The sequence below is a fragment of the Centroberyx gerrardi genome, chromosome 13 (genome assembly GCF_048128805.1).
Source record: "Centroberyx gerrardi isolate f3 chromosome 13, fCenGer3.hap1.cur.20231027, whole genome shotgun sequence".
NCBI classification, from domain to species: Eukaryota; Metazoa; Chordata; class Actinopteri; order Beryciformes; family Berycidae; genus Centroberyx; species Centroberyx gerrardi.
The window spans coordinates 17,209,006-17,227,732 of record NC_136009.1 but is presented as its reverse complement, the minus strand read 5'-3'; the positions used below and the strand labels follow the sequence as shown (position 1 = coordinate 17,227,732).

The 18,727-nt window shown below is 42.2% G+C and overlaps 1 protein-coding gene across 1 annotated transcript in view; it reads left to right on the top strand.

The window, feature by feature from the left end:
* LOC139925580 (zinc finger protein 521-like) overlaps window positions 1–9,647 on the top strand; it is a 93,478-nt gene extending 83,831 nt beyond the window's left edge. The window contains exon 8 of the mRNA XM_071917016.2: window positions 8,197–9,647. Coding sequence (XP_071773117.1) covers window positions 8,197–8,226 — 30 coding nt within the window. The 3' untranslated portion in view covers window positions 8,227–9,647. The remainder of the gene's footprint in view (window positions 1–8,196) is intronic.
* The last annotated feature ends 9,080 nt before the right edge of the window (window positions 9,648–18,727 follow it).

Here is an 18,727-nt window from a genome sequence, read left to right as displayed (position 1 = left end):
GCCAAGCTGTGACCAATTTCGCTGTTTTAATTAAGCATATTTATAGGCTGCATGGTCACCGGGTCAGTGTAAACAACTATGCATGTCATAACGTCCATCTAAGGCTGGAAGAGAGAGAGAGAGAGAGAGAGAGAGAGACAGTGGGAGAGAAAGAGAGGGAGTATAGGAGAGAGAGGACAACAAATAAGTAGAGATGTTACGGGTTAAATTTATCCAAAGAAATGAGTTTACTGCATTACTATGTTATTATAATGCTTTAGAATTACCCACTGGAGACTAAAGGTGATTCTATGGATGATCCCCGACAAGGATATTTTAGACCCTCCTTTTTGTGGAATCTCAAGCATAGCATCCCATAAACTAGAGCGCACTCCGCTGTGAAGCACAGAGACCTAATTCCCCGGAAGTTTTTTTTTTTTTTTTTTTTTTTCATGAATTTTAAAATATGCCCCCAAAAATGCCCTAAATGCCCTGAGTCCCAAACGTGCCACATGAAAGCAAAGCTACATTTGTTTGGCCCCTAAGTGGCTCTCAACCAGCGCACTTTCTCTGAATATCTTGATCTGCCAAGTATGACAGCTTCTCATGCGTTTGAAAGTTGTATATATTTTTTTTTCTTTTAAATGACAAGCTGTTTCTTTCTTCATCACCCCAGGTGCTCTGAATTCTGTCACCATTTCAAAAAGTTGCACTACAAAATGAAAGAACAGTGAATTAAAAAAACGCAACTGTTTGTGAGGCGCCATCATTAATACTTAAGCTTATTTATAATTGCGTACAACACTGTACAAACACTGCTCAGCACTGTAAATGGGGACATAAACATCCTTAGATGATTGGCGATGTATCACAATTGTGGTGTTCTAGTTTTGCAGGTGGATCAGAATTAGACAGCATGACAGACCTAATGATCCTGGGAGGATATTCTCTCTCTAAATGTGTGTGTGTGTGTGTGTGTGTGTGTGTGTGTTTGTGTGTATACATCTGTGTGCGTGCTGTATGTATTTGTCTTTGTCTCTGTCTCTCCCAGGGTCTGATGTGTGCATGCAAACACATTGTCTGGAGGGAGACATGACAAAAACTCCCAGAAGCCTTTGAGCTGTTCTTTTTTTCTTCTTCCTCTGTTGCACCACTGGGGAAAGTTAAATCCAAACAAAGAGGAGAGCGCTTGGTGTACTGTGCTAGAATCCATCACCGGATCTCTCCCTCAAACATGTTTCCTTTACTTTCTTAGTTGACTTTTTCCACAACTTTGATAAATACCGTCATAAGCGCTTCTCAGGAAATTCACTACAGGTTTAATTTACTGTCTACAGTGATTTGATTTTCAAGTGTCTAATTATACCTTTGATGTTTACAAAATGTTGTGGAGGCTAAAATAAACAGCATTAGAACAATCATTCCCTCTCGAGTTTCATATTCACATATTCAAACACATGTTTAACCAGAGTAATTTAACTCTTCAGTTTTGGAAAGGATGTTAAATGACACCAATTGCGGGTCTATTAAAAACTAATATTCTGACTCGCTCTTCCGTTCAGTGGGAAAACATGAGAGTGCAGTTCGGGTCTCAATTTAGCACCGCAGCCTCCTCTCTCGCTCAGAGAAGTGTGGAAATGCAGGCGAAAATTTAGTCCTCAAAATCTCTGCATTTGTGAAGTGGGCTATCCAGCAGCAAGGGAGGGAGGGGGAGCGCGCTGTAGCATCCCTAGTCAAAGTCTGTCCCTGACTGAAGTGGTTAAATGTGAGAGTAATTGTGTTTTGTTTCTGGGACTGACATGTGGAGCCCCATGGACCCCATCTCCCTCCCAGTGACAGGCAGAGATCCTCCCCCCTCGCTCTGTCTAATTAGAGGATGTAGCCCAGGGCTCATGTCCCAGGAAGACCCATCCCCCTCCCAAGATGGCTCCCCTAAGAAAGCCCTTAATTGGGTTCTTTAGTCATAGTCTTCATTTTAGCTGGAAAGGCATCTGTGTGTTGCTATCACCTCAGAATACAGTTTGTATCGCTCTCTCGTGTTTTTTCTATCTCTCTTTTTTCATTCTCCCTTTCCCTTCTCTCTCTCTCTCTGGCTCTCTCTCTCTCTCTCTCTCTCTCTCTCTCGATTTCCCTCTCTCCCTCTCCCTGTCTCCCACTCTCTCCTCACTTAATGAGGCCCCATAATAACACAGCAGTTGTGCAGTTGTTTTGCTACCTCAGTCAAACAGCGGGATCACTGCATAGTGTGTTTCTAGTACCATTCACTTGTCTACTTAGACAGGGTAATGAGTATCATTTGGAGCTACAAAGCACCACCCCACAAAAAGGGCGGTCCGTCATCTCTAGTTACACCTCAGAAGTATCTGGTTGGGGTAGTTAGACATCTAATCAAAGCATTTCAAGTATTATGGATTTATTATATATTTTCTTGCAAGCATACAGTATGAGTATGACCAGATACAAAACGATGCACATGGAGGACACTGACATCCACTGTTATTGTCAACTCCACCCTAGACTCGTGCTGTTACTGTATGACCATGACTCCCTGGGCACCTCACTTCAAACAAGACAGTCTGTTACCAAGGAGACCAGGCCGGTTGTGGCACAACAGTGTTTGGGGTCAACCCTCCCTACGGCCTGATAAGTGTTGACTGTGGAGAATGCCAGCTGCTATATTATTTATTTATTTGATTGTGTTCTTCATTGGCTAAACTGGCCAGCAGTAAGCCTGGCCTGAGGCCAAAGCAGGAAGGGATTACTCCCCTAGTGGACTGGTCAACAGTAGGGAATGCACAAAGGGAGGACTGAGTCAATACCGGCCTGTGTTCAACACACCATTAAAGATCAGGGCAAAATGAAACACTCTTGTCTTTCTCCAGAGCTGGTTTGAACACCAAGAACATAGTTCACATGGTGATAAAATTGTCACAGATAAACCAGAACACAGTGGTAACAGCAACAGCATCTCAATCATTTGAGATGAAGTGAATTTGCTGAGTGAATTTGTCCATTGCTCATCTTTGGGGGTTCAACCATTACACAACCAAAGAGTGGCTTAAAAATCCGAGTGCTATCAGTTAACCTGCAGTCTAGAGTCTAGAAGGAGGACCATGGGTTCTTTGTTTTAGTATCATTTGGTGACGTGCGCTCATGCGTTAATTAAATTCCTGAGTGATGACTAGGAGTATGCACAGGTCTCAGTGGTTTTGCGCACACTCCCCATGCCCCACATGTAGCTATGCAGACTTATGTCATGCCATGAGCGGTAAGACAGAATCTCAGCACAGGAGTGATGAGACATTCCTCAGAGCAAGCTTTGAAGGAGACTTTGGACTGTTCCTTTGCATTTTTGATTACAGATCAATTAAATAACAAGAATTTTGGCTACAGGGGCAAAAATGAGCATTCTGAAATTTTACTTTACCCAATAACCTTTGCTTTATCTCAAGTCAGTAACACTTTATAATAAGGTTTCTCAACTAATGTTAGCTAATGCATGAACTACTGTTGAGCTAATGCAACGTTTAACTAATGCATGAGTAAATGTATTTATTTTACTAAGCCTTTAACTAATGCAGTTGTAAATGCTTAATTACATTCTGTTCATGACAAAGTCTTCCCTTTGCCAGAACTTCCTCTTTTGTTACTAAAACGTTAACATTCATTAATAAAGAATGCCAAAACTGTACTCATATTAACTACTGTTGGCCATTTGTTAGTGCTCTTGTAAATACATTTATTTCAATTCATTCAAACAGAAAGGATGTTTCACTTGAAGTTGTGCTCATGTTTAGAAATCATAAACTGATGCATTTACAATGCATGACCAAATGCTTTACTATATATGTATCTACTCTATCTACTTATCTATTCATCTTACTTCAGGATTCTCTGGAAATGTTGCATTCATCTGGTATAATACTAATAATACGAATGGCTAACTTAGTGCAGTTTATTAGGCATTTATTCATGTTTAATTAACTCATTTTGTAGTACTTGTTCTAAAGTGGCAGCTCTTCCTGCCTTATTAGTGTCTTACTAGTCCATGTAAGCATTAATTAGCAGGTGAACAAAATTTAATCATGCACTGTAAATACATCAGTTTATGATTTCTAAACATGTACAACTTCAAGAAAAGCAAAGCAACCTTTCTATTTGAATGAAATGAAATGTATATTTACTGAAACATTCATAAATGGCCTAGTTAACACAAGCACAGTTTTGGTCATGCTTTTTTAATATGTTAGTATATGGTTTAACAATAAAAGTGGAGAGAGAATTTAGTAATGGACCCAGTGTAATAATTGCATAAGTGAATAGCTTAGTAACCATTAATACATTTATTCATGTCTTAAGTGTTACTTCAGCATTAGTTCATGCATTAACTAACATTTGTTAAGGTAACCTTACTATAAATAGTTACCAATAAATGCTTAACATTTGCAGCTACAGTGCTTAGCACTTCAGGGCCACATTATGTGTTAGGGGCTGGTCAATTGCTTTTTACTTGTCAACTCTACGCTTGTATAACATGTCCACTGCTTTCCTTGTTTATGACGCCTTTAAAAGGCCAAAGCTTAAAAACTCATTATTGTTCCCTCAGCTTTCTGAGCACCCAGTAAACCCTGGGTTTAATGTTACATGCTGGATAACACCATGTACAAGTATAGGCACAATATATTTAGCATGTGCTCTGCATGTTCTAACATAATGCTCATCAAACATTGTCAGTGTTTCGATTAAGCTTTACATCCTCTCTCTGTGATGTTGGCCATTGTGAAGATTGTCTTTAATATGGCATGATCAGATGAAAGGGAGAGTGTGTGTGTTGGTCCACTGGCCTTCCTCTGCGGGGCTGATGTAAGAGGTGCACCTCTGTTGCCTCACTGGAGACCGGGTGCTATCGATGGAGACCAGAGCAATGGGAAACGACATAAAGAATGATTAGTTAATAAATCAACTCCCCTGCCTGCTTGCAGTTTCCCACTCTCTCCTCTCAGCCTCTCTCTCTCTCCGCAGCAGCGTTAAATTCCTAAGACATGTTGCACCTGTTTGCATGGGTACACAAGACCCCTGCCGGGTGTTCTCCCTCCTCTTCTACTACCCCTGAGGGCGTTGCAGTAGGGTGATGTAATCAGATGAAAGTCGTGGTTTAGCGGTGGCACAGAGCCGGCGAGAGAATAGGAGAGGAGGAAGAGGCTCGCTCTGAGCCGATGCAGCCAGTCCTCATAAGGGAGAATGCGGGTGCGCATTATTGATCAGAGCAAAATTTAATTTAGTGGAGAATTGACTGCTATGGTTTACCTGAACACTGCTGGTAACTGGGCCCTGCAGCAGGCCTGTGTGGCCAGCAGGTGGTTGGAAGGATAGAGAAGGAGATTAAGGGTTGGATGGAAGGGAAGGAAATGGATGATAAGGGGAATGGCAGAGGTTCAGGGGGAGCAGTGTGGTGGAGAGATGCAGGGAATGGGGGAGCAGGAGGTGAGAGGTAAAAGGTTTAATGGAGGGCGTCTAATCCTAAATTCTAGGGATTCTGACACTATCAGCAACATCCTCCTTCCTGTGTTGTTGGACAAGGACAAATGATGTCAGCTTTGAAATTGTCGTTTTCTTTAATAAGGCTTGAATTGTGGTTTTGAATGATCTTCACTTATAAAATTTTGTTAGTAATGGATATGTTTTTTTGTTGTTTTTTTAAATGAAATTGTTTCTTGTCATCATTTGACATAGGCTCATATCTTATTTGACTTTGATGGGTGTATTTGAGGTTAGGTATTGTATGCTGGTTTTAACTGCATCAGCACTAGCAATAGTGGTGCAGAGGTGCTTGAAGAACTTGATAAGGATGAAGATTGGAAAGTGAATTCAGTTCTTTTTCTACTCTCCCTCCCCTCTCCCTCCATCCCTCCCTCCATACTTATATACAGAACAGTTTATAGCTACTCTGCAGAGTTCAATATCCACAGAGATAAAGGTATCAGTTTCATTTTCTTTTTACTTTTTTCCCCCCTCTCTTTCCTCTATTTCCCTTTAGTCTGCATGGCTGCCACTGCCACTGAAGTCGTTTAACACCGTCCTTGAGAAAGCCCTCAGTGAGAAAACTCCTGGCATGTTTAAGGAAAAGGTAGAATGCAGTGTGTGTCAGACAGAGCTGGGACATGCAGAGGGGGGAGCCATTCCCCAGAGGGGTTATTTTCCCCTCTAATAGCTGTTACGAGCCCTACATTATATCCAAGGAGCTACGTTCCTTTGGGGTCCGCACACACACACCTAGACACACAGGCACACTCACACAAAGGCATGCGCGCACAGTTGAGCACACATTTTCTCTCTCTGTTTCTCTCTCCTCCACACACACACACACACACACACACACACACACACACAGAGGCACACACACTCAGTCCCAGCCGCTTTGCTCTCTCCGTGTCAATATCCTGCCATTTGAAGTCACGTACTGCAGGGGCTTCTGGGAGTCGCCGAGGAGCCAGGCTGACGGGTAATGGGCCGCATTCATTAATAAGGTTGCCGTGCTCCTGTCCCTCCTCAGCAACGCCATGGATGTCTTCACCGGGGGGTAGGGGGTTGGTGGAGTGTGAGGAGGGGGAGGAGGGCGAGGGGGGGGGGGGGGGGGGGAGCGTCCCATGGGGAGTCTCCTCCCAGACTCACTTAAAGGAGCTTTATTTCAGCAAGAGAGGAGAGAGGGAAGCAGAGGAGCGGTCCGGGGCCGCCTCTTTAAAAAAGGGAGAGCCCAGGCGAGCCAGGCTAACCCTTACAGGGGTCGCACTCCTGCTCCCCGTCAAACAGCTTATTACCCCACCTGTCGGGAAGTAATCGCCCTAGCTGAAAGGAAAGCTGTCGAGGTGTTTAAATGCTTTATATGGAGGCACCTGAAAGGGTAAAGGAGGGAAGGAGGGAACGCAAGGGGGGCTAATAGTCGTCTCCTAGCACTGCCCGGGGGATTCTGTGCCAATAGGACTGAAGGTGACTGCTTTGGTAAACTCACCTTCATACAGTCTATCTCAGGTTGCTGTAATCTTTGTAGAGGGTTTTTTGTTTCGCATTGTCATATTTCAAAAATGTGTTAAATAGTAACCGGGATGTTAGTTTGCGTACTTGTATACTTGAATATGCACGTATGAGCAGGCCGAAATGGTTGCGTTTGTGCATTTGTGTGTGTGTGTTTGTGTGTGTGTGTGTGCGTGTGTGTGTGTGTGTGTGTGTGTGTGTGTGTGCGTGCATGCATGCTGATGAGTCTGTGACAGGTGTGTCTAGTCCATGCCAGTTTAAAGAGTCCAAGGCCGTGTTTTAAACAGAGCGCAGCAAGTGGGGCATGTAGTTTGCATTAAAGGGATTAGCAGTCACTTCAAAAGATGACCTGGATTCAGCCCACCAGGGACACCAGTTACACACCCCCTGGTCCACACTCCCTTTAAAGAACCTGGCACAGCTGCCCCACTACAACCACTCTCACCGGTCTGTGTGTGTGTGCCTGCATACGTTTGGGAGGCAGAGTAAAACAGAGTGATACTGTCTTTTTATAATGCAACGATAGTGTTTGAAGTGTGCATCGTTACAAATATAGCATTATCATTTCAAAGTTCTGACTCACACCGCGAGCATGGAGCATCTTCAACCGCTTCACCTGCACCTAAAGTATTACTGAACTTTTTTTCTCTAATGTGCAAGTTCAATCTGCAGCACATGCAATACATGTAATCATTGGATAAACAAGGCTGCAAGGCTGATAATATTCCATCTGGTGTATTACCTTGTAATGGATTTGTTTCCATGGCCACAGCTATTGATCTGGAGGCAGTATTCCCGAGGATTGGGATGTTAGTTGTCAGTGGTCTCATGTCTTTGTGTCAGCCCAGGACTTAACTATGCTTAATCCCAAAGCGAACCGCTATTGATCCACACACAGATTTGACTACTGTGCAGGTTAATTGGATTTGGATAATGCAAGCCCCATATAAAGCCTGACAATGACACTCAAATGTCAAAAAACAGTCAAAAGACAGTGCCTGTCAATCATCATATATAAAATAAATTGTGACAATGTTAGAACATTTGGGCTCTTGGTGTGAAAAGTTTGAATAATGCTGTATTTACTGTCCAGTGTCCCTGATATAAAAGGGAAGGGAAAAATGAAAGATATGTCCATTGTATCTGATCATAATGTTTCCCCTGTTTCTTTTTGTGCCCTCGCAGAACCACACGTTGACTCAGCACAGCAGCTAACATGGCAAAGATCAGCGCCGTGGCCAAGAACAAGGATCACATGGCGCAGAGAATAATGTCTGACCGCCAATTACCGTCAGTGCAGTTTCCCACTGACTCTCTTGCACTGAACTTTTGATTCAGTTACACCACAAGGAACCATGCCACAACAAGAAAAAAGAAAAGAAAAGAAAAGAAAGAAAGAGGGGGGAAAAGAGAACAGAAAAGAACCCTCCCAGTTCTTTACTAACCATAATTTCAAGATAAAGAAAAAGCCAACTTGTTTGTACATAGAATTCTTCATGTGTTGCTTAACTACAGCTATATTGCAATCTTATACAGTATTTGCCAATGTACAGTTCAAAATGTTTGTCCAAAAAAAGAGAAGGAAAAAAAAAAGATCAATGCCATTGTCAATCAGACCAGATGGGACTCAACCAGTTGTGTGAAGGAGAAACAGGGTGCCATTGAGAGTGTAGGAAGCTGTAGGAACCGGCAAGTGTTGTCAGGAGGACTCTTTTCATCAGCGCCACTCCTACTGTGCAGTATGTCACTCTGTATCCTGACCTGGTCAATCATTATGGGGTAGAAAGCTTGATTCACCAGCATAGGCTGAGATCATGACTGTGTGTCCATCGTAACATGGCTGCCAGAGGACCAGCTGAGAACGGCGGTGCGGCTAATCTGCACTGCCTGCGCATGGAGTTCAGATGAGAGGGAAAAACAACACAGATAACAGAAAAACAGGACAGGATTCTGATATATGCAAACGCAGTGACACAGATTTGGAAAAGGCTAGCTCCTCTGGTTGGCTCGTGAACAGAGGCGTGAAGCTCCCATGTGGCTCTCAGAGCATGGGGAAATCTCCAGCCCACTGACTCAACCTGTACATTTCTGTTGTTAATGTTTACTGCTCGTTGAAGCCTGGAGATTACTGGAATTTGTTGTTTTTTTCTGTTTTGTTATCTCTTTATATTTTTTTTTTTTTTTTTTTTTTTTTTTGCAATGGGGAGTAAATCCATTTGGATTTGGGGTCATGAAGACTGAACATGAATTCAGTCTCTCTCGGGGATATAGTTATAAAACTCAGTCCCTGGCTCTCCTGGAGAGTGCCCAAGTACTCCTCTTGTTTCTCTGCGGTGTCCCATTGCTCTGCTCAAGCTGGAAGCCATTGTGGCATCATACAAAACTTTAAATCATTCTGTTATGTAAATGTTTTGCATTCATTGAACCTGAGATGCACTTTTGTATGAAACTTTAATGTTTTGACATTTTGATTGAGAATTGTTCGTACTCAGTTTACAGGAAACCACCATCTCCTGCAGCAAAAGGACAGTTATCTCTGATGTTATTAAAATGTATTGTACAAATATGGAGTTCTGTATTTGGCAGACCTCGTTTTTTTGTGTTGCACATGTGATGGAAATATTAAAAACTGTATGAGGAAATGGCTTCAATGTCCTTCATTTTCTGTCTGACTGATTGTGTTTATATACAGTATGTCTGACTGTTTGTGTTTATATATGTGTGTGTGTGTGTGTGTGTGAATACGATTAACCCGTCAGACAAGACCTGTGACAGCGTAACATGATCATCATCAAAGGCTTACTTTGCCTTTTTTTTCATTGTATCAAATTGCATCCTATTTTTCCTCACTCCCTCGTGGCTCTTGCTAACGAACATCTGAGCATCTTAAGGGAGGTCTGTGTTATTAATGACTCCATTACCCATCACCCTGTGCGGTCCCATTCTACACCCTTGCGCTAGGTCTATTTAGGGAGCCTCCAGCACTCCAGGGGACCAAGGGAAAGATTCTTCCGCCTTTGCCGAATGGGACGAAACCCATGCAACAACATCTGTCTGTCTCCGCAAATGATTCATCAATGGTGACACTCACGTAGCATAACACTTATTTAAGCTTTCAGTTTTGTTTTGAAAAGACTCAACACTGCATCTCCTACGCATCGCGCTGAAACAATCTGATGATAACTAGGTTATACCATGAATAACAAATATGATAGTAAAACAATGCTTCATTTGAGATATACAGTACATACTATTTTTTATCATATATATATAATACATATAAAAACAAAGAATACATGTATATATTCTTATATATATACTGTTCAGATCAATTAGGAGAAAAATGCAATTATTCCTGTTTTACACTAATAGATATTGATTCCAACATGATCCATAGGATGATGGCATTAATTAGAACTCAAGTATTATCACATACTGTACTTTATAATGAGCCTGTATCATTGGGTTATGTGATGCTTGTCTTATTGAATTTTCCTATTTCAAGTGTAACATCAAATGTGCATGTTGTCTGTTATCTATTTGATTTGATTACGGTAATGCAATGAGGATCCGATGAGAAATGGACAGGCCCTCTTACAGTGACAGTCTTCGTCTTCCACAATGGAGATGGAATCCCTCGTCCAAGTCAGAGATGGTACGGCCCAACATTAACTGTCATACTGAATGCAAGCTGGGCATCCATTAAACAACTTTGCTAGCATCTCCCTGTGCCAGGCACTTTTAATAAGCTTCAAGGGCATTTGAACGGGTCCAGAACTTTGCTTTGCCAGAGATGGACTGGCCCACATCATCCATTACATTAAATTGGGTGGCGGCCTCCAGCTCATATTTATGATTTAATTAAATTCACTTGTGAGGCGTATCAGAACCACTGCGGCCTCCCTTCCGACGCCAGCCTAAGCAGCAAAAAACACACATATATACACGCACACACACACACACACACACACACACGCAGACAACTACACACATATGAGTGCATACACAAGTGTTGTGTTTCTGACACTCGCCCAAGTGTGAGACTATGTGGGGCGCTTTGGCAGGGATGCTCTCAGGGGTTCATTTAAAGCAATATAATTACACAGCCCCCAAGTATTCTCCATCAGAAAGCAGCAGAATGGATGGCTTGTTCAGAGATAACTTAGCCTGGCTGATCCTCTACGGTGTCGTCGCCTGAACATTACCTCAATGCAAGTGGCACTCAATGCTAGTAAGAGCCTGGCCGGTCCTCTGTGAAACTGGGCAGTCAAGCCAGATGTTCGGGAGAAGCTTAAACGCCATTGTTCTGGTTCAGGACATTGGTTGTGTGTGGAATAGTATTGTGATTCTTTATTTGACAGCCTAATACCCGTAGTACTCAGGAGGAAAAGTGGCAACCTGTGTTAAGGCAGAGACTTTATTAAAGAATTATGAGAGCGCACTGAACCTGTGCGGTGTGTGTCTATCCAGCACGGGGAAAATGTGCCATTTCATCCAGCATGAGCAACACAGGCACAAATAGAAGTATGCATTCAGTCCTCGTCCCTTGTGTTCCGGTGTCCTTGCTGTCGTTCTTCTTTGGTGGAAAATTTGGTTTGGTGAAAACTCCACATTGTTAGGCTGAGCATTCCTCCCACTGAAGGAGACCTCAGAGACCTCTTATGGCATTCAATATGTGCGCCCAAGCGTGAGATCCAGATCCATTTGGCCGGGAGATCCGCTGGGAGTGTCTGGGGTAACCCAATCTCTCACACCGGCGCTCCACATCCAGAGAGCCATCTTTTCACTTCAGAACTGTGTCAGCAAAATGGACGCCTCAAGCTCGTTCTGTAGCCCTGCCACAGTGCTTATGGATTGAGCAAAAGGGCCTTCACTGTTTTCTTTTGTTCATTTCCTGTGTAATCCCTTATTGTTTCTGTTTCTCAAAAATGTTATTGTAATGTAACATTTAAATAATACAAGTGATACCTGCTGTGGCATGAAATGACATAAATGCTTACATCGCAAACATTTAGGATTATGGAAAACCAGTTGGGAAAGCTATCATGCATAGTCTTCCTCTGAGCAAAGTATTATTTTAAAGCAACTTCTTCAGATTTGTGGACTGCAAATGTGTGGATGGTAAAGAAAGCTCTCAGGTGATAATTAGAGAAGGGAATCAGGAGCTGTGAATATCACCTTCAGGTCTGGAGTTTCAGAAAAGTCTTGCCTTCATCCTGCACTACAAACTACCTGAATACAAACTATTAAATATTAAATGTGATAATAAAATACAGTATCTACTCCGGATTGTTTGTTGAACATGCATCTTGCTGAGGTGATTTTTAGGTTATTAATAATTAGACTTAACACTGTGCATCTAGCACTTAATTCACTTCACTGACAAATTGTTAACAGCTCTAAGACACCAACTGCAAACACATAGCCTTTCATCATCCCCGTTATTGCGTCTGTCATAGCGAAGCTGTTGATTTCCTTACTTGGCTCTCCAGCACCCCCACCCAGAGGCCATGTGAGGGCAAGCGCTCTTCCCTCCTCTGTAGCCCGTCCTGCAGCCCTGATGGCTAATGATCCCCCCTGCCTCCTGAACTGGGAGAGCTGAAGGTGAGTATCCCCCTCCAGCCCTCTCCCTCTGCCTCACCAAGACAGGCACTTGAAATAGATAAGGCACTGGATTGTTTTTTTTTTTTGTTTTGTTTTTTGTATTTTCAAAAATGAATTAAACACCAAGCAATAAAATATAGACCATGTGGGGTCAAACCTGCTGCAACTCTCCAGGCTCCGGCCGATGTGATGAGGTGGAGGACAAGGGAAGAGTCTGACAGAGAGAGAGAGAAAGGGAGTGAGAGTATCAATAATGCAGAGTATATACAGCTAACTGTAAAAATGGAAAATACACTGCGTGAGAGTAGGGTGAATTCTGGCCTAAGTTGCTTGCATTAGTGCCAAAGCATCAATTCACTGATTACATATGGTATTGATTTGAGTTGCTTGTGACTGTTTCAATACTCTCTGCTCTACTGTGTGTGCTACATCCATGCAGAAACCCTAACACTAATTTATGTACTATTTAGTGTATTCTTTTTCTTTAGCCACGTTTTAACATGAGCAGAAATACGAGTATATGAACAATATTGTGAAATAATCTTTGCCCGCTGACAACTGCCATTGGTTTTAATGTTTTCACGCTTTGAGAAAAATGTAGAAGAAGCACAGTTCAAAATAGTTCTTTCTTTTGTTTTTATTTTTGTTTCTGTTTATTTTTTCTGTTTTTTGGGGGGCCTGGGATGTGAGTTAAACACCTTGCCTCGTAATTCCAGTTTGTCATTTATTTTCCTCTCTTTTGCTTATTGGTGATGAACTAGGAAATGCTCCATAATGGAGTCCCACGGGAGATAAAGGGCCTCATTCTCCAACTATCCCCCCGCTCTCTCTCTCTCTCTCTCTCTCTCTCTCATCATCTCCTCTCTTCCTCCCATCCTTTTCTTAATTTCATCCCTCTATCTTTACATTCTGGGCTTCCCCTTCACTCACTTTCTCTGTCTTTCTTCACCCCTTACTATCATCCTCCCCTCAATCTTTCGCTCTCTCTCTCTCTCTCTTTCCCACCACCCCTCCCTTGCATCTCTTGTATTGTAAACAGCTCACAAAAGCATGACAAGGTCTCTGCTCATGTTCCCCCTGCCTCCCTCTCTGTTCTCCCAGCTATTTGTTATTGTCTCTTCGCTATCGTGTGTTTGTCTCTATCACGCTTTCTTTATTCTGTTTTTTCCTCTGCGTCAGAAAAGCAAAAGTTAATTAAATATGGAACGAGATGGAGCAGCATCTCTTTAAACCATCATGTCATTAAAATGGCATCCCTGGGAGATCAGCTTAAAAGGAGTCGGAGAACAATGTCTTCTCAGTCAGATATTTATGGGCCTGGTTATGTAAACATGCTCCCTTTATTCTCTATGTATATTTCATGTAATTATCACTTTTTGTAGCGCTTCCCCCCTGAGACTCGTAGAGGCAAGAAGTTACTAGGGGAATGTCATTAGAAGAGACTATTGTTACGGCGCTGCTATGATACGGCACCGAGAAAAAGGCTACATTCCCGGCCTGGTGAAACCTTTTATCTATATTTGACTTTATCATATAAAAATCATCCATGTCTTGTTACAGTGTGTCTACAACTGAGCCTCTGCCTAAAACTCATGGTCAATTCTCTATACTTGCCCATCTTTATTGAAGCTAAGGAACATATTCTGACAAGAGCATTGTGTTTTCTCATCTTTCCAGTCTGCATCAGATCTAGATGCCAGGAAATTCACAGGCTCACAAAAAAACTAGATGCCTCTTGTTCAGCCTGCCCATGTATCCATCTTTTAGAGAAGCTGATGATCTGGAGTGAACTGGATTCCTTCAACAACAGAGGCCAGAGACTAGTGCTTGAAGGCCTGGGTGCCAGCTGACGGAAGCCGCTAATTAAGAGGGCTGGAGAGCCAGTGGGGTGCCTTATGAAACAGGGGCACCTGGGTTTCACTAGAGGAGGCCGGGTCTCCATCACAACTCATCTGTGTTGCAGAGGGAAGACAGTGGACTGCTCTCGCGCTATGCCACGTAGCACTCATTCACTCAAGCGTAACGTCAAACACGGTTCACACAAAAGCCACCTCCCCCCCCTCTCCCTCTCTCCCTCTCTCTCTCAGCTTGTTTTCCATTATGCAGGGAGATGTTATTGCATGGCATGATGAAATTGTATATGTCAAGGTGCATTTCATTCAAGCCAAATACACTTATACGCAGATGCAAAAAGATGCGTTTGTGTACCCTGCATACACACACGCGATGTACACAATGCACACACAGACGCACGCGCACGCACAGCATGTGGGCTCCCACATGCATAACTTAATGCCCCTCTCCTTTCCATTGTTCGTTGAGTCTTCTTTGCTGTAGGGTCAAAATGTCTCGGAGTAATCTAACTAGCTCTGGCTGCAGGGACAATATAAGGTCTGCCATGAGTTCTGTCGTTACTGCTCTACCCACCGGAGGCAGATACAGCTCTCGACCACCGGTGAACCTGCCATAATGCTATCCAACCTGACCCCACAGATGCAGTAAACTTAAGTGAACCACAGTTTCGAAAGTCGACGGCAATAACCACTGCAGAATTGCTTTTAATCAACGTCTGAAATGAGGGTGACTTGAAGCGTCGCCCCATGCTGATTAAATGTAATTGTTTAATTGCCAAGTGCTGGGAACCCATCCTAAGAGGATTCCAATGGAATTATTTAATCTCCAGTCAGGAAGTACACTGCAGGAAAAAAGCACAGGGAAAACGGAAGAACGGAAAAGGCAAAAATCAAGCAGAAATAGTCTTGTTTTTCTTTTTGAATATGTCCCTCATGAAATATTAATTGTGGTTTACATTTAGCCGGCTGAGAAAGTGAACAGCCCAGGCAGGGGAAAATGCACGCTAAGTGATGCTACAACTTAAAAAGAGGTCACACTTTTGACCTGTAGCTGCAGACCAGAGTGGTTTGGTCTTTCACTTTTGCATACCAGTTTTTCTCTCAGATGCCATGGGTGTGTATTGGTTTTCCCTTATAAAGTGTCCCGGTATTTGAACATGTCTAGGTTTGCTGTGCTATTCCTCATGCCAAAGACTACACTGGCTACATTCCACTAGTGTTGCCAGGCCTCTTATTGTGTGGACCGGAGGTGTTATCCGTTGGAATTTGAAAACAGAAGATTTTAGCATTAGGTCATTGTGGCTGAGTGCTGAAGGGAAACCTCTAAGAGTTTAACTATTGCAAGATTCTCATGGGGAAGTTATATAGGCCCTCTCTCTCCTCTGATCACTGGTTGAGCCTCTGCTAATGGGGGTCTATAAACTTAAGGGGCACAGGTGCACTCCATTTGAGGTCACAGCTTTCAGACACATTGCTTGGGGTCACAGACATCCAAACCCCCCATAAACACATTCACATACACAGACAGAATAGTTTTAGACATGCACACAGACACACACACATACACTTATGTACATCAAATTATTAAGGTCTCACTGGTATTTCATCTATATTTTTCATAGTGCTGCTACCCCTCCTAGGCCAATTTAAGCTGGCGTGATTCCCAATACATTCAACAGCCAGTTGGCTTGGCACACATGCCACGACATTTCAATCTATCAACAAAATCAATAGCAGTGCTCCTCCTAATATAACTGCACACAGAGCAGGCGTTCCTTACAGTGAGATGGCCCTTGCTGTTGCATTTAGATACACAGGGAGTAAACACAGGCATGCCATTCTGCTGATAGATGCAGTTCTGCCCTCCCAAGGGAAATGTGCCTGCATCCCTCTGGTCAGAAGTGTGCTTCTGTCCCCCCACCAAGCCACGGGGGGAGAGGGGGTGGGGAGGGAGCAGAGGCCTGTTCCCTGCAGCTGTGCCCTTATTCCCAGCACCTGACCAGGGGCCCAGATGTGCACACGGGCAGCGGCAACAATTTGAGCAATGTAAGTCCCCTGTGGGACCCGAGGCACCTGCAAATGTAACCTCACTATCTAACATGATGGCGTAATTACAGGTCTAATAAGTCTGCATCTGGAAAGAACTCATTTAATCTATCAAAACAAACCTACCTAGGCAGTGGAACAATATGAAAATGGAATTGCACTCTCAGTATTTCCTCTGCACATCATACAAAAGGCATGAGTACCACTTGATCCAGAAGTGTTTTCCAAATCAGTGACCCAATTAGACATCAGGTAAACAATAACTACAGGGCAAATTGCTGCCATTTGCAGTGGAGAGCTGAATTAAATTTTGTGATATTATTTTTATTTTTTACTGTGCATACAGGTCCTCAGCCAGTTAGGGAAATCCATGCATTTGTCTGAAAATGATTATGCTAAATTCTATTTACTTATAAAGAACACAATCATCGTATTTTTCTTTTAATACCTCTCTTCTGAGCCAAGAAAACAACTTGTAGGCCACTAGACAAATTTTTCAGTTTCACAGACAGTTACAGAATATAACACACTTAAGGACAATAACATTGGCTAAAACATAGTACATAACTGTTTAAGTTTTTATGACAATTAAAAGTGACAAACTGTAACAGTGAAAAGACGCACTGTGAGTAAATCTACAGAAAGCAGCATCCAATAGCAAGGCCTGCTGATGATTATGAGGCTATATTTATTCTATTATTACTCAAATCAGTCAGGGTCTTGGTGCAATATATAGCTTGAATATGATTGATAATCCTAATATAAACAACACAGGCAACATTTACTGCAAACCAAGGCCAATTTCGAGGAGTGACTTCACCCAATACTGCATTACAGCTTAATGCTCAAGCACTGTGAACACACAGAAAGCTATAAAGGTGAATGGTGACATCTAGTGGCAAGTAAACACACATACACCTTATTGATCACAATTTAAAAAAAGAGAATTTGGCATTGTTTGTGAACAGGTTACTATTCTCTTACATAAAGCCAATGACTTTCTCTAAAACGTGAAATAAAATAAAAAACAATACCACAGAAAGTAAGTATAGTTGCAAATTGATAGATAATTCATAGTTTAACATGAGTTGTAAAGGTAAAAATGAATGCTTCTTTATGTTTGCATTGTTTTTCAACATTACAGTAAACAAAACAGTTATTTCTTTCAAGTTACAATGGGACGATGAAATTGTCAAAAACTTACTTCATGTGTGAAGAAATTCAGTGCTTCAGTACTATCTGTATACCACAACAATGTGCCCAAAAACCAAAAAAAAGCTCAGTTTTGGGCTTTGATAACACACATTTCAAGACTTTACATTTATGCTTGTGACCACTAGGTGTTCATGAAACGGTAAAACTTTCTGACAGCAGAGGGTGATAGTGATCTTTTTTACTGTAGCTGTAGACCAGGATGTCAGTCTCTATCTTTTAACTGAACAAAGCCAAATTTTAAATGTCCCATATGTCTTACCAACATAATAGCTGCTTCACATAAAGTACTACACAACATGACCAGTTAATGGATGTGTAGCCTGCATGGCACTTATTCAAGCCAAAGATGAATTCTGGTTATGTTTACTTTTCTACAGTAGGCCTATATGTATCATAGCTAACTGATTGACAGCGTGCTACATGGGCCGAAGTGTGTGGCATTTAGTCAAGCAAAATTACGTATCTGGACCATGTTTCTACATATGGCCTGCCTGACAGGCCTAATTATTACAGTGTCTGCATGGTATTTATCCATAGGCCTGAAGAGATTGTTCTCTGACCTTTTTTTCCTCCCACCAGATACCTGGCACAGCTCTGGTGAACCTGTCCAGTTCATACAGTATGTGACCTACATAATATCTGTGAAGCTCCTATTGTTAAAAAAAAACAAAAAACTCTACAATATTGATGATGTTATTTGTATTTTTTTTTTTAGACAGGCTTTAGTATTATCATTTCTGGTTATGATGAATGTTTAGCACACACTTCAGATGTGGACACTTTAACTTGATTAAAATTAAATTACTTTACACAGTACCAACCTGATACATCCAAACATTCAAATGCACAATTGAAATATACTAATTATGGTCAATATGACAAACTGTAGTGCACAGTCTAGCTCCAGCTGATGACTGTGGAACGTATGGATTAGATTATGAACAATTCTGTCCATAGTCTTTGCAAATTGTCTATCCCCGCCCACGGTCACCAGCTTG